Source organism: Trachypithecus francoisi, unplaced genomic scaffold (genome assembly GCF_009764315.1).
Source record: "Trachypithecus francoisi isolate TF-2019V2 unplaced genomic scaffold, Tfra_2.0 Lachesis_group16, whole genome shotgun sequence".
NCBI classification, from domain to species: Eukaryota; Metazoa; Chordata; class Mammalia; order Primates; family Cercopithecidae; genus Trachypithecus; species Trachypithecus francoisi.
Window position 1 is genome coordinate 89,518,147 of NW_022681461.1, and position 16,455 is coordinate 89,534,601.

The 16,455-nt window shown below is 52.1% G+C and overlaps 1 protein-coding gene across 1 annotated transcript in view; it reads left to right on the forward strand.

Moving 5' to 3' along the window:
* The first annotated feature begins 1,383 nt into the window (after window positions 1-1,383).
* SHB (SH2 domain containing adaptor protein B) overlaps window positions 1,384-16,455 on the forward strand; it is a 149,422-nt gene continuing 134,350 nt past the window's right edge. Inside the window, exon 1 of the mRNA XM_033238042.1 lies at window positions 1,384-2,542. Coding sequence (XP_033093933.1) covers window positions 1,826-2,542 — 717 coding nt within the window. The 5' untranslated portion in view covers window positions 1,384-1,825. The remainder of the gene's footprint in view (window positions 2,543-16,455) is intronic.

Below are 16,455 nucleotides of genomic sequence, written 5' to 3' on the forward strand. Positions count from 1 at the left end.
AAAGAAGAGACTCTTGGAAAAGACATAATTGCGGTGCCACCCGATTTAGGAACTGGCGTCCAAGTCCACCTGTGTGACTTTCCCCTGGGCCTCAGTTTCTCCATCCGTAAAATGAGGTCTTTTTTTTTTTGAGACGGAGTCTCGCTCTGTTGCCCAGGCCGGAGCGAAGTGGTGCGATCTCAGCTCACTGCAACCTCTGCCTCCCAGGTTCAAGCAATTCTCTGCCTCAGCCTCCCAAGTAGCTGGGATTACAGGTGCCCACCACCACACCCGGCTATTTTTCTATTTTTACAACGGGGTTTCACCATCTTGGCCAGGCTGGTATTGAACTCCTGCCCTCGTGATCCACTCGCCTCAGCCTCCCAAAGTTTTGGGACTATAGGCGTGAGCCACCGCACCCGGCCGAGTTCCTGTATTAAATGGAGCCCTGCCAGCCCCTACAACATAAGGCATTAAACGTTCCCACAACTTGCTCCGCCAGGCTGGCAGTGAACAGGGCTAAAGCCTCGACTTCCTCAGAGGTGAAAAGGTAAGCAAACATACCGACCTCCCCTAGACTTGCTCTCGGATTGGTGCTGGGCCCGGCTCCCACCGCCTATCCCGGCCACATCCGTCATCTGGACTGCTAATACACTCATTAGCATAAGATTCCTCCGAAGACCCGGCGCACGGGGCTGAACCGGGATCTGTCCCTTTAAGGAAAAGGGGGACAGCCAGTCTGTCCCTAAGGACACTCGGCACTGCATTTCCTCCACACGGGCCACGCTGTAAACTAGAAAGGTTCCGTGTTAATCCACCCCCACTCCTCAGCCCCGACAGGGAGATCCTTGGAGTGAACAACGCGCGGGGTCCCGGGGGACTGCAGACAGGTTTGGCCTCTGCGCGTAGCAGGCTCCGCCAGGCAACCTCTCGCCCGAGGCGGCAGCGAGCTGCAAGCTAGGCGGAGCCGGCTGCGCGGCGGGACCCCGGTGCCCTGGGGCACGACCCTGGTGCTGGCGCCTGGGCGGCCGCGGGAGGTGGCGCGTGCCGGAGCGGAGAGGTGCGCCCACCCCGGCCCCCGGCGCGAGGGAGGCGGGGCTTGGGCCGCGGCCCCGGGCCAGGCTCCCGGGGGTGGGCGGTGCTGGGTCTGCGGGGGCGGGCGGGGGGCGGGGCGCGCGCGGGCTCCGGGAGGGCGGGACGGCGGCGCGGGGCGGGCTCTGGCGGCCTGAGTGTCACACACGCGGCGGCTCGGGAGGCGGCGGCAGTGGCAGCGACAGGCGCCGCCGGGACGGGCACGGGCGCGCGGGCTCGGGCGGGCGCCGGCTGCCTCCCTCCGTCGCTCGCTGTCTCTCCCGGCCGCATTCTCCTCGGCTGCGCGGCCGAGCTCGCCCCAGCGCTCGCAGGAAGGAAGAAGGGAGCCGAGGACGCCGAGAAGTTCCCGCGGCAGCCGCAGATCCCGGCCAAGGCGGAGGCTGCGGCTCCGACGGGGCAGGAGCGCGCTCCACGGCTGGGGGCGCACGGCCACAGGGTCCGCGGCGGGTGGCGCTCGGACCCTCCGCTCTCCCCCGGGCCGTGGGCCAGGACCCCATGAGACGCGCCCACGAGGGGCGCGAGATCCCTAGCTCGGGCGGCGCTAGGCGGAGGGCGGTGCTGCAGCTGCCGGAGCCAGAAAGCTGCCGGCAGGAGGCGGCGGCGGCGAGAACTTGAACTTGGCGTCGGGAGCGGGCGCCCCGGACGCCCCCCGCCGGGGCCGGGGCGCCGAGGGACCTGCGCGGCAGCGCTGCCCCCCGAATGGCCGCGGCGGCGGACCGGGCTCCCACGCCGCGGCCCTAGGCGGCCTCTCGCCATGGCCAAGTGGCTAAACAAGTACTTCAGCTTGGGCAACAGCAAGACCAAGAGCCCCCCGCAGCCGCCGCGGCCAGACTACCGCGAGCAGCGGCGCCGGGGCGAGCGGCCCTCGCAGCACCCCCAGGCCGTGCCGCAGGCCTCCGCCGCCGCCTCGGCGTCCTGCGGTCCGGCCACCGCCTCCTGCTTCTCGGCTTCTTCGGGCTCCCTGCCCGACGACAGCGGCAGCACTAGCGACCTCATCCGCGCCTACCGCGCGCAGAAGGAACGCGACTTCGAAGACCCCTACAACGGGCCTGGCTCGTCGCTGCGCAAACTGCGCGCCATGTGCCGCCTGGACTACTGCGGCGGCGGTGGGGAGCCAGGCGGGGTCCAGCGCGCCTTCTCGGCCTCGTCCGCTTCGGGCGCCGCGGGCTGCTGCTGCGCCTCCTCGGGCGCGGGGGCAGCCGCGTCCTCGTCCTCCTCCTCCGGCTCGCCGCACCTCTACCGCAGCAGCAGCGAGCGGCGGCCCGCCACGCCGGCCGAGGTGCGCTACATCTCCCCCAAGCACCGCCTCATCAAAGTGGAGAGCGCAGCGGGCGGCGGGGCCGGGGACCCCCTGGGGGGCGCCTGCGCGGGCGGCCGCACCTGGAGCCCGACGGCTTGCGGAGGCAAGAAACTGCTCAACAAGTGCGCCGCCTCAGCCGCGGAGGAGAGCGGGGCCGGCAAGAAGGACAAGGTAAGGTGCCCCTCGGCCTCTTCCCGAGATTCCAAAAGAGCCACGGTGCGCACGGGGAAACCAAGGCACCCACTGCTCTGGTGTCGAGTCCCTACTTCAGCTTCGGCCTAGGACCCTGGGTCGGGGCTGGCGTGCTGCTTCCCGGTTCTGCCCCCTCCCGCGCGCTTTTCCTGGGACCGGCGGCCTCCTGACACCACCTCTTTCGCCGCTGCTCCCAGAACGTCTCCTCTCTGAGCCCACAGCCCGAGCGAGAGCGCCTGGCCCAGCCTTGCCCCAGGAAGACGGACCCAGCCAGCCCTTCGGGCTGCCAAGGAGTAAATTCAGAGTCAGAGCTGTCAAGGACTTCAAAGAGCTTTGACTCCTGACTCCCCTTACTCCAGCCTCCACCCTCGGCTCACGCTCTAGGTGGGGAACTGAGGTCCAGAGCAAGGAAGGGACTCGCCCAATATTACACAGCATTCTTGGTGGCAGATCCGGACCGGCTGTCTCCGGCGTGTATATGTAAATCCCTCGCGGCTGCCCTGCCCGGCCCTGCCCCGCCCCACCCAACCCCCAGCTCCAGGTTTCCAAATCCGGGCTGCCTGATACCGGAGCTGCTCCGGGAACCTCCACGCGTGCTTTTCCGGTTGAAATGCGCTGCCTCCAAGAGCGCTCCTCACCGAACCCGTCAGTTCCTGCCGCTGCGCGCGGGAGGGGTCAGCCTATCAGGCCCGGCTGGAAGGAGACCGCACCCCTCCTATCCTCACCTGCTTCCTTCCTGACATCAGCCGTACCCCATACGGTCCCAGGAACACGGGGGGACTTTGTGACAACTGCTTCCTAAAGCATTAGGCCATCTAGTTCCCTCCCTTTGAAGCAGACGAGTTAATTACAGCCAGACTAGGCCCCCTCCTCCTCCTTCACACTCCTGTGAAGCCCTCCTTTCCCCCATAAAATAATACTTGTTCTGTCTACTTCTGGTGGAAGGCAGTGTTTTGATTAAATCTGAGGCCCGGTGGGAGAGCTCCTTCCTTCTCAGCGCCCTGGTCCGTGTCTGTTGATCTCCCCACCTTCTTACCCCAAAGGTAAACCTTTACCCAGGCCTGGGCTGGGGGAGACTGATTAAGAGTCTGAATTCCTTTTAGGACTGGACGTCCAGACAGCAGTGAGGCAGGCTCTTACCTGCCAGCTGGTGCTTGGAAAGGGATCTTTTTTGTTTGCCGGGAGAGAAGAGGAAGGGAATGTCCCTCCTCTAGTTTTTCTGCCTGGCCTCCTCTCCCCAGGTCCCCCGAATATCCTATCCCCTGCTTGATCTGCATGGGCAGTCTGTGGAGGATCCCACCTCTCCCTGGAGGCAGTTTGAGGCACGCCTCGGAAGCTTGGACTCTGGGTTTCCTCAGCACCCAGGATGCCACACCTAGATGATGACTAGCTGGGAGCCAGGTGGCCACCCAGGAGCTGCCTTGGGAGAGGGGGTAGATTTCCCTGGGAGCCACCAGGACCCTGGGCTTGTGGTTGATCAGTGAGGGAAACACCAGACTCCGTGCAGTCTTATGCATGGCCCAGGCTTGGCTTGGTGCAGGCTCTGGGGAAACCTGGAGGTCTTGAATATAAAAGAAGGCACGAGAGGTTCACGGCCAACTGCACCGGACTTTATGCATCCTCCTTGTTACCCTGCAGCCACGCCCCAGGTGGCCAGATCTTTCTCTTTCACTGCTAGTGGTTGAAAACTTCAGTAAACATTTTTTTCCCAATTACAATTAAGACTGTTTCAAACACTGAGAAATGATTTGTTTTATAGCCAGGTTGTCAAGATGTTTAAGACTTCTTTTCATCACCAGATATTTCTTACGGGTCTTCTCTGTGCCCTCCCCTGCTGGGTGCTGGAGCAGAGACCCTCTGCAGTGAGTGCTATGACAGAGGCCACAGTGGCGTGATGGTGATGAGTGCTACAATGAGACCTTGTGTTACAGGGTTACAGGAAGGATGAAGGGCACTGGAGAGGTTGGGGGGTGTGGCATCGAGGAGTGCACCTTGGAGGCAGGGCCATTATTGTGAGGGGGGCGGTGGTCACCATGGTTGACTGGAGAAGAGCCCTGTGCTTCAGGGAACTGCAGGTGAAGTCCCATGTGACTGAAATTGAGAGGTTAAGATAAGTTGGGCAGGGCCTGGTCAGGGAGGACCTTGTAAGCTAAGCACAGAGGGGGCCTGTGAAAGGATTCAGCTGTGAGAGTGTTGTGATCAGATATGATTTTTTAGAGGATCTCTCTGGGCTACTTTTCACCTACTAGGTTGTGACTGTAAGACCTTTGATCTTTTGAGAAGTTGCCCAGATGTTCTTTCTACCCAGGAGGAAGGAGGCAGCCAGAGAGGGTCAGCAGGACGTTCTAGTGCAGTGATCCTCAAACTTTATTGTGCCTAGAGGGCTGGTTACAACAGATTGCTGGGGTCCATCCTGCAGCGACTAATTGAGCATGCCTGATGGGGGACCTGAGTGTTTGCATTTCAGCATTTCCCAGGTTGAGGGGAAGTGGCTAAGGGTCCTGGGACCATGCTTTGAAAACCACTCATGCAACAGTGGCTTCTTCTTAACTGTCCCTCTGGGTCTTCTGGTCAGGGCAGCCTTGGAATGCAGAGACTCTGGATGCCCTTGTTTCTGCCATCTGTGTGTGGCTACCTCCTGATCCTTGGCCAGCACCCCTCCACTCCCACCCCGTCAGGCAGTCAGGAAGCAGTTATTTTCACATTATTTCCAGCCAGACAGCTTTTGGGAGGCCAGGCACACTGTAGATCCAGCCTTCCTTCTGCCCCTCACTCATGGGTCCAGGAAAAGCCACTTCTGGCACCTCATTTAGTCTTTATCCATTGTTAGAGGTCTCATCCGCTCACCTAGGCTGGAGTGCAGTGGTGCAGTTATGGCTCACTGCAGCCTCAACCTCCCAGGCTCAAACAATCCTCCCACCTTAGCCTCCTGAGTTACTGGGGCCACATACTGTCACGCCTGGCTAATTTTTTTATTTGTAGAGATAAGGTGTCGCTATGTTGCCCAGGCTCCTGGGCTCAAGTGATCCTCGTGCCTTGGCCTCCCAAAGTGCTGGGATTACAAGTGAGAGCCACAGCACCCCACCCACTTTTCCGTTTGTAATTATTTGGAAGAAAAACTAGCCTTACTGTAATGGTTTCTCCCTTAACATAGCCCACTTTTTCCAGCATTTACTTTGTGCTCAGAGATGTCTTGGTATAAGTGTGAGGAGGGGAGGTAATGAAGGATGCAGGAGACTTGTCCATGATCTCTGGCCTGAGCCCCTGGAGGAGATTGACAGGAATTTCATCCTTTGTTTCCCACTGTTTTTATCTTGGAGAATTTGGGGAGATCATCACCTAGGAGGTGGCTTTGAGCTGGATCTAGAGTTGGAAGTGGAATCCCAGCGCAGGGGAGAGGGTGACTGCAGGCTGCAGGAGTGCTTATGTGTCAGGGTGTGCATATGTAAGTGTATACGTGTGTGTGAACATGGACGTGTGCATGTACGTGTGTGTATGTGTATAAAATCTCAATGTGGGGCCTGTTCTTGGAAAGCAACATTTTCATGCAGCGGGGCCTTGTTTGGGGAATGAGAGATGACAGTGTGAGAGAGGTAGGGGCTTGAAGTTAGACCCCACAGGGGAGACCTTGAAGGTTGTTGAGCCAGGGAAGGGATGTACTCAGAGCCATGGTGAAGGGGCATCTAAGCTATAAACAGCTGCCAAAATCTGGGGATCGAAATTAGGGGACAGTTGTAGTTCTGGTGAGAGACGGTGAGGGCCTGAGCTCCTGGGAAGAGAAAATGAAACTGGAATAGGTAGACACATTATTCCTTCAAGTTGTGCTTTATTAAAAAAAAAAAAAACAATGATTACAAAAGAGGCCAGTTACTTTGGTAGGTCTCCTTTTGTGCAGCCAAACAGGTCTCATCCAGTTATATTTTCTGCTGAAGTCTTGTTTCTTTTATTATAATTAAATAAATGTTGTTTCCACCACAATTAAGTCAGGATGCATCATGACATCACTTTTCCTGGGTTTTAAATACATACTGATGTGTACCAACACTTTATATTTTGTCAGCATCCAGAGTTGAGTTAAATAACACTTTTTCCATAGTTACAGAATAAATAATATCATGTCTAACTTCTTTTTTTTTTTTTTTTTTTTTTTTAAACATCCAGCAAACAGTTTCTAAACTGCCTGCTAGGAAGGGGGAGTTCAGAGAGAAATAAGTGATGGCTAACTTTCCAAGAAGGAAGCTTGTCAGTTTGCAGTTGAATACCAGCTTCTCCCGGTCTAGTCAGGGAGACAGATACAACCAGAGAGACAATATCACAACCTGAGGAATCCCAGAAGTGTGTGCAGAGGGCTAGGAGGGCCTGAACTTGCCTGGGAAGCCAAAGAGGGCCTTCAGGAGAAGGTCGCACTTGAGCTGAGCGTAGAAAGCTGAGTGGGAATTCCCGAGGCAGGGGAGTGGGGAAGAGGGCTTTTCATGCAGAGGGGATAAAGCAGTCAGTGCCATGGCCTGGAGGCTGGAGAGGATGGCTGGGGGCAGCAGGGCAGGTGTGGCAGGAGACTGCAGGGGGAGGTTGGAGCCCACAAAGGGAAGAAAGTCTCATGTGCCTTGCTGCGTAGTTGTGAATTATCATTTGTCCTGTTTCACATAAAATCATTGATGTAGGGCTTGATTGAAGCCAGGGTCAAACGAGTTGTCAGTCATTCCCATTTGATGAACAGCCACATTCTCCAGTTCTTAAAGTGTCACTGATGGAAAAGGTCAGGGTCACACTTGGTAGCTGAGGTTTGGCTTGGGACACTTTCCCCTATGAAGTCCCATCCCCTGAAAGTAGTGTGAGAGAAATGCTGTGTATCAAATCCAGTTTTTCCTGGTTGATTCCCCAGAAGGGAAATGCATTCTCCAGGCTTCATAGTAACCACTTAATCGGTTATTTAATTCTCACTGTCCCACTGGGAAAGGCTTGGGTACTATATTAGCTGTTGCTACATAACAAATCACCCCAAAACACCTGTGATTTTATTGTGGGCCATGCGGTCTCTATCTTAGCTCTTCAGCTCTGCCACTGTAGCTTGAAAGCAGCCATAGACAATATGGAAATTCATGGAAACAGCTGTATTCCAATAAAACTTTATTTACAAAAACAGGCAGCTGGCCTGTGCACTGTAGTTTCCAACCCCTGCTTTAAAGATAAGCTTTTATTATAGCCACGAACCTGTACATCTGAGTCATTTTTCTGGTCTCAGTTGGGCTCACTCATGCCTTTGCAGTCAGTGGGGGTGGGGTGGGTATGCAGCCCTGCTGATCCTGGCTAGGCTTTCTTACGTGTTTGGTGGGCTGGTTTAGGATGGCCTTGGGCTGCAACAATTCAGCTCTGTTCTGTGTGGTCTCTCCTCCTCCAGCACATGTTCGTATGACGGCAGCAGGGTTCCAAGAAAAAGCAGGAGCGCATGAGGTCTCTTGAGGTTGGAAACTGACCCTTCTGTTGACCAAAGCAAATCTTAAGGCCAGCCACGATTCAAGGAGAGAGGAGGAGCTGCAGTGCCCCATGGCAAAGGGCAGGGAAACAGGCAAGCCATTAATTAGGGCCTTCAATGCCATCATCTACCTTATCCCCATATTCCAGATAAAGAAACTGAGGCTTAGAGAGGTTGATGACTTGCCTGATGTCACACAGCTACAAAGTGATAGAGCACGGATCACACCAGTACAGTCTTGAGTTCAAAACCTATATGCTTCCTCTATTTTCCATGGTTTCAATGGAAATAAGTAGTGTAAAGCTTGGATACTTACAGGAATATGTGTTACATGTCTCCTCCTCCCCTTTACTTAATGCTCCTCTTCTTGCAGCCCTCTGCCCTAATTTCTCCACTTTCAGCCTTGTCTTTGGTGTCCCTAGAAGAGGCCCTAGATCTGGCTTTTCTGTTTCTCTCTCTTCCATCTGCCTCAGAGTTCCAGAAATGAGATGTTAATGCAGCACTTGAGTTATTTTATAGAGAAATTCTGAGCACAGAGTTGGCACATCCCAAGGGACAGCTGCACAAAACGTGAGTCTTGTAACTGTAATGTCTTCTCATTCTAACACCAAGCATTCCTTCCCTTCAAGGATTTGCCAGGCTGTGTGTGCTGTGTTTGGAGAAAGAGACTGGCGGTACACTGGCCCTGATCAACAAGGAACTTAAGTTTCCTTGAAAGAGATCAGGTGACTGTCCTCTCTAATCTGACAATCTCAGAACATGACTGATTACCCCAGGGCTTAACCCCCATGACTTGACCCTATCCTCTTTTTGCCCCCAGAGCATTTCTGACCCATAAAAATTAGCTTTAAAAGTCAAATCTGAAACAGCTGTGGTTTCCTCTGATCAGTCAGCAAGGTTGAACTTGCCTGTGGTCAAGCCTTCCCCTGATTAGTTTAGCTTGTGCTGGGAGAGCCCAGAAGTGGTGGCCTGTGGGGAATGGGTAGGCCAGCTTGGCCCTAGAAAATAAACTGGGATGTGTGACTTTCCAACAGAGCTGGGATGCTGGCTAGCTGACGGCAACACACCCTGTGGTTTTCTGAGGTTGGTTGATGGTGGCGGTAGGAGTAGTGCTTTTTTTTTTTTTTTTTTTTGAGACAGGATCTCACTCCTGTCCTCCATACTGGAGTGCAGTGGCACAATTACAGCTCACTGCAGCCTCAACTTCCTGAGCTCAGGCGATTCTCCCACCTCAGCCTCTCAAGTAGCTGGGACTACAGGCAGGCACACACCAGCACACCCAGATAATGTTGTTTTTTTTTTTAAGTAGAGATGGGGTTTCACGATCTTTCCCAGGCTGATCTCAAACTCCTGGGCTCAAGTGATCCGTCCGCCTTGGCCTCCCGAAGTGCTGGGATTACAGGTGTGAGCCACTATGCCCAGAAGGTGGTGCATTTTCCGCAGGACAAAGGCGGTGGTCGTCTTTCACATCCTAACTTTCATATGGCCTGTGCTGACTGAGGAATTGCTATATTCAGGCCACCATGAGGAGCTGTGTGGATACAGGGATGAACCAGGGCCTGGATAGTGCCCGCTCCTGAAAAGCTTATCTTCTGGTTGAGGACACAGGAACCAAGGTTCAAACCCACATCTGTATGTCAGAATTTATCTGTAAATAAAGTAGTGTGGGTGAGCTAAAAGCCATCTTGGCACATAGACTGTTCTGGGCAGGGCCTTGATTTCATGGAGCCACAGGAGAAGCAGGGTGAGGAGGAGGTATTTGAGTAGGAAAAGCACAATCACTTGAATTAAGGGAGCTTTCCACTACAGTAATATTAGCTAATACTTTTATTGTACATACTCTGAGCTAGGTGCAGTTCTGTGTGCTTTGTATGTAACCTTACTCCTCACTACAGTCCTTTGAGGTAGCTACTACTACTGCTACTACTATTCTTATTTTTACATATGAGGAAACCAAGGCACAGAGAGGTTAAGTCACTTGTCTAAAGTCAGGTCAGCCGGGCGGGGTGGTTCACGCCTGTAATCCCAGCACTTCCTGTAATCCCAGCACTTTGGGAGGCCGAGGTGGATCACCTGAGGTCGAGAGCTGGAGACCAGCCTGGCCAACATGGTGAAACCCCGTCTCTATTAAAAATACAAAAATTAGCTGGGCGTGGTGGTACATGCCTGTAATCCCAGCTACTTGGGAGGCTGAGGTGGGAGAACCGCTTGAATCTGGGAGGCAGAGGTTGTAGTGAGCCAAGATCAGGCCACTGCACTCCAGCCTGGGTACCAGAGCGAGACTCCATCTCAAAAAAATAATAATAATAAAGTCAGACAACCAGTAAGTGGGAGAGATGAGATGTGAAGCCAGATCCAGCATCTATTTGTAACCACTGTGCCATACTGCCTCAAGCTGCACAATCCCATGCCCGAATTTGCTCTATTGTCTCTGCCTTATTTGTGGCTAGACTTACTCTTTGTAAAATATCCCCTCTGTTGGCATGGTAGAAGTGACTGATTCCAACATTTATGTAAGTGTTCCACAGCTTAAAGGGGGCACTTTCACACCGGTGATTTGTTTGCTTCTCAGAGCCACTCTGTGAGGAACGGGCTGTAATCTCCCTTTTGCAGATGGAGAAACAGAGGCTCACGGGGAGGAGTGCCTTCTGCCCTGCCTCACAGCAGAGGCAGAGCTGGCAGCCAGTATCTGCTGTGTGTATTGACCTTGTGTTGAGGCCAGTGCCCTTTGTGCCGGCGTGGTGTGGAGGTGGCGTGGCCGAAGCTGGAGTCTACAGGAAGGGTGACAGCCTGATTGATTTCCGCTTCTTCCCGTGTTTTGATTCTGAAACGCTTTGCTGAGACCATTAAGGAGCATTGACAGAGGACCTTGCTTTCACAATGGAATTTTCCTTCTCTTCCTGTTTGGTATTTTCCAGTAATATTTCTATTAATGTTTCACTTTCAGCGGCACTAACTTCCTGAGAATTTGAGCTTTCCTAACTCCCGAGGCAGGAAGAACTGAATTTTCCTCTAAATCATTCAGTTCCTTTCCATTTTCTCCAAGGGGAGCTGTCTCTGGATTTCCCATTATGCTGTAAAGGAAGGATCTTGGAGGTGGGTCCAGGGGATGGAGAGAGAATTAGAGCCCCAGGGAGTGACTCAGGCCCAGTGTTTTCCAAGCAGCATATAATACTCCTGGTCAGAAAGGGGCTTCCCAAGGCTGAGGAGGGGAGAGTGACTCGACAGGTGGGCGGGTGGGTGGGGGAAGCAGATCCCCTGGCCCACTGCCGGGCCTTGACTTACAGGCTGGACCCAGAGTTCCCAGCGGGGCTGTAAGAGCCCATGCCAAGTCCTTTCTTCTCATTCATTCATTCAGTAGACATTGTTGAGAGCCTGCTATGTGCTGGGGATTGTTCTGTTTAGGTGCCGGGAATAGAACCGTGAACAAATCAGGTAAGAGTCTATGCTCCCCTGAGCTTGCTCTCTCATGACAGGAGTCAAGTAAATATAGTTATGTCAGGGGTAGGGACTGTGAAGAAAGTAAAGAGGAATAAAGAGGCGAGGGCAAGTGTGAATTTGGGGTGGGATGCTTTTTGTATGGGTGCTCAGAGAGGGCCTTGCTAAAGATTGTGATGGCATGAACCACCCTGCTCTCCGAGGAGGGCATTCCAGGCAGAGGGAAGAGGAACAGTGCAGAAGCCTGAGGCAGTAGCATGCCTGGGTGGTTCAGGGAGCAATGCAGAGATGAACGTGACTGAGCGGAGCAGGTGAGGAGGAGGTGTGAAGGCAGAATGAGGGCTGAGAGGTGTGGGGCTGAGGAAGTCGGGCCTCACAAGCATCGAAGAGGCCTTCCTCGCTAACCCTGCGTGAGATGGGGGCAGCAGAGGGTTCTGAGCAGAGGAGCCAACCACGCAACTGACTTGGGTTTTTAAAGGGTGGCTCTGGAGATTTTAGAGCAGAGGGCACCAGCGGGCAGACCGCTGGAAGCAGGGCTGTGGCAGCAGGTGATGAGAAGAGGGTGGATTCCGGTGTGTGGTGAAATTGGGCCTCGGGATTTCCTGACAGAGATGAGGGAGAAGAGCCAGGATGGCTGCAGGGTTTTTTTTGGCCCTGAGCAGCCACCAATGAAGCAGATTCAGCAGCTGAGGCCTAGGGGTCCAGAGTGGGACGCACCCTGCCCTCTGGGGCCAGGAGGTGCCTGAGATCCCAGGGAAGAAATGGATGGCCCTCTGTGTGGGCCCTGTGTAGGAGGAAATGGGGAAAACTATCAGGAAGAGGAGGCCTCATGGGAGATGGGTCCAGAGCAAGGTGTGGTTGGGGCATCCGAGACAGAGGGGATCCCATCCACAGTGGCTGAGATTGGAAGGGGAACTCTGCTGTGTGCAGTCAGGGGTGGCCAGAGCTTGGGGCATGCCAGGGTGTATTTGCCAGGGATAGAGGAAGGTGGCAAGGAGCCGGGCCCCACCTGCCACTGGTCTGAAATTGCCCCAATACTCCTAATTCAAAAGAGGCCACCTGCTGTGTTGCGTGGCTGAGCTGGGCACCACAGGAGGGTAGAGACAGTGCAGTAATTAAGTCTCCAGGGACAGGGCTGGAGCAGCCACTGTTTTGCTCAGCAGAGCATTTCATTGCTGGCTGCTTCTGATAGGAAGTGGTCCCTTATATTGTGGATTCACTGGTACATGGGCTACGGGGAGTATGCAAACAGAACTAGGAGGAATGAGAATTTGCAGGTTTCTCCAGGCTACAGCTAAATTCTAAAAATGAAAATCATCAGAAAGTTCTTAACAGTGAAACTTTACCATTTCATTGGACGTGCACTCCTAGAAAACCAGACAGCCTGGTAATCCCTCTGGTGCATTCCAAAGCCACACATGTGATTGGGGACTGCGTGGCATTTGCGAAATGGCGCGGTGCCTACCTGCCCTGTGTGGGGCCCCAAGTTGGCTGTGCTCTGAGCCGGTTCCTCAGAAAGGGGCCAGCTTGCATTTTGAGCTATAGTTCCGCGTTTCTCTCTTGACTAACCTTTTACCCCTTGTAACAAAATTAAGACAAGTTTGGTATAGAAAATAATAAGTAAGCAAAACTCAGAAACCAACCCTAATTCTATAATTCAAAGAAACCACCATTAACATTTTACTACTTTTCAGTGCATATATTTATATATATATGTTTATTTTTCCCTCTACAAAAATTAAGTAATACCATCTATTTTTTTTTAAACTTAAAGACACAGAAAGATGTCTACAATATCTTAAATATTTAACAACGGTAATTTAATAGCTGCGTTGTATTCTGTTTACATGTTAGGCTTTTCCTCATTTTCACCAATTTAACAGTGCCATAATGAACATCTTTGTAACTTAATTCTTTGCATAGGTCTGTGATTATTTCCTTGGGGTTGATTCTGAGAATTGTTGGATAAGACAGTAAAAAGTTTGATACATACTTTGAAATTGTGTTCTAGAAAGACTTTACAAGTTGACACCTGTTCTACCCTTCTCACACAATCCTGGGAATTCTAATGCAAGTTAGTTGCATTTGCAGTTTCCTGGATTCCTTGTGCAAAGGTGTGTTGACCATTTGTGTTGCTTTTCTAAAACTGTTTACTTTATCATCTGTTCATTCTTTTCTGCTGCAGGGTTTTCTCTGTTGATTTATAAGAACGCTTTGTGGGTTAACAATGGCAGCTCCTTGCCTGCCATTTGGGTTGCAGAATATTTTTTAAAGTTTGTAATTTGCCTTTTGGTTCTATATGTGGCAATTGTTGGTTACAATGAATTGTTTTCTATTTAATCAGTCTCCACATTCATGATTTCTTGAGCGTGCTGCTGAGAAAAGTCTTCCCGTTTGGGCACAGTGGCTCATGCCTGTAATCCCAGCACTTTGGGAGACCAAGATGGGTGGATCACATGAGCTTAGGAGTTCGAGACCAGCCTGGGCAGCATGGCAAAAACCTGTCTCTACTAAAAATACAAAAAATTAGCTGGATGTGGTGACGTGCGCCTGTAGTTCCAGCTACTTCAGAGGCTGAGGCACGATAATTGCTTGAACCCAGGAGACAGAGGTTGCAGTGAGCTGAGATCGTGCCAGTGTACTCCAGCCTGCAAGAAGACAGAGCAAGACTCTGTCTCAAAAAAACGAAAAGTCTTCCCTACTCTAGTATTTATATTTTCTTCTAATACTTTGATGGATTTTCTTTTCTTTTTTTTTTAACATTAAAATTTCCATCCCCCTAGAGTTTGATTTCATGGTATGAAGTATGGTTGTCATCTTATTTTCCAAATGGTTAGTGTGTTTCTGGACACCCTGTATTGCTTGTTCATGATCTGTTTTTTCAGGTACCTTTTTAGACTTAAATTTTTTTTTTTTTTTTTTTTGAGACTGAGTCTCGCTCTGTCGCCCGGACTGGAGTGCAGTGGCCGGATCTCAGCTCACTGCAAGCTCCGCCTCCTGGGTTTACGCCATTCTCCTGCCTCAGCCTCCCTAGTAGCTGGGACTACAGGCGCCTGCCACCTCGCCCGGCTAGTTTTTGTATTTTTTTAGTAGAGACGGGGTTTCACCGTGTTAGCCAGGATGGTCTCGATCTCCTGACCTCGTGATCCGCCCATCTCGGCCTCCCAAAGTGCTGGGATTACAGGCTTGAGCCACCGCGCCCGGCCTAGACTTAAATATTTTGACTCCATCTTACCCTGACAGTGTTTAGGTATCATCAGTGATTATGATAAGGACGATGAAGGCCTGTCTTTATAAAATGACACCTTTCTTCAGCAGATAATGTGCTTATTACACATTCAACTCCTGACATCTGAGGAAAGTAACTAGGTATAAACTAGGGCTTCATCTTTACCCACCACAGCAGAATGCCAAACCTGCTGTGGTGGGTGGGATGTGGCCAAGACAGCCTTGTCTTGCCTCTAGTGAAGTCGGCGTCCTCCTCTGATACCAGAGGCTGGGCTGTCTGGGTGTATTTGAGGCGATCACTTACGGTGGTCTGCCCTGCCCATGTGACTTGAACCAAGCGAGTGTTTCAGTTTTCACAGTGATTTTTGTAGAGAGGGGGTGTGTAGTGTTCAGTCATTCGACCATATTCCAGCACTGCGCTGAGTCCTATGGGACAATCAGAGACGATTAAGCCTGGGTGCTCTAGCTCAGAGCTCAGGAGTGGGTATTGGAGAGGGAGGAATTCATTGCCAGCATAGACAGGCAGGTAAATGACTCCCTGAACAAACAAGAGAAGCATTTGGGCTGAGGTGGGTGTGGCTGGTGGGAGAGTTCAGAATGGGTAGGATTTGAAGGTGTGGCCTGTGTGGGCCACACGATTTTGGTCACTCAAATTTTTTAACACCTGCAAAAAGTCCAGGTAATGATAATTCACCAAGTTCTTCCTCTGCACCCCACCCTTTTCTGTCCCCTATCAACCCATGTGTCCCGTGTCTTCAATCAGTGAGAGATTTTTTCCAGACAACTGTAGCCTGTTTCTTTTTCTGGCTCATGCTGGTGTCAGGAAAATCCATCCTGCAGTGTTTGCTGTGAGGCTGATGACATTAACAAAATTGATATTAAAGGAACAGATTAAGTCCAGGAGTGTTCATGGGGAATAAATCCAGGAAAAAGTGCAGATTTCTGAACACTGCTGAACACGACTGTGGTTCTAAGAGGCTGAGGGTGTCTGCCTAACTTACCGCACTGTGTGTCACATCACGTCACTGAACCCAGCACCAGCCCTGGCAGCACAGTAAAATTACCTGCACATTATTTTACAAATTTCAGTTCCCTAGGCTCCCATCCCAGATTAATTAATTTCTGGAGATGGGGCCAGGGCATCAGTATTTTTTGAAGCTCCTAGATGATTGTGATCTGCAGCCAAGGTAGAAAGCTGCTATCCTTGACCTTTGGTGTCCCAGAGAGCTGAGGATCACCCCATCCAACCCTCTTCCAAGCTGAAAACTTCCAGTGTTGAGATTTATCACCTTTTGTCCAGCCACTTTTGCACAGCTGAGGTTGACTTTTTTTTTTTTTTATGTTTCCTGTAGCTTGTTGAGCACCTGGTATTCACAGGAGTTCTGCTGGCTGAACTTTTTCTTTGTAGATTCTACTACTGTCTTGGTTTAACTCTCTGAGGTCAAGTAGAACCAGTCTAACCTTGCTTCTCTCATATAAGGACCCTCAGATGTGCGATTGTCTCTTCAAAGGCAGAGAGAAGCTGCAGGCTATAACTTTGTTCAGAGTCAGATTCCCAGCCAGGACCCCAGCTGCTAAGGGCAAGGATGCTTTGATGTCACAACTGTGGGGGTCTTGATGGAGCCCAAGTCTAGGAGCTTCCTGTGGGTAGGAAGTAATAGGCTAGAGCAGGTTCCCAGTGGGTGAGTTGAAGTTGGCACTGAGGTGTTAACTGTGCAGGCAGGTGACTGGATGGGGAACAAGGTCAGATTCC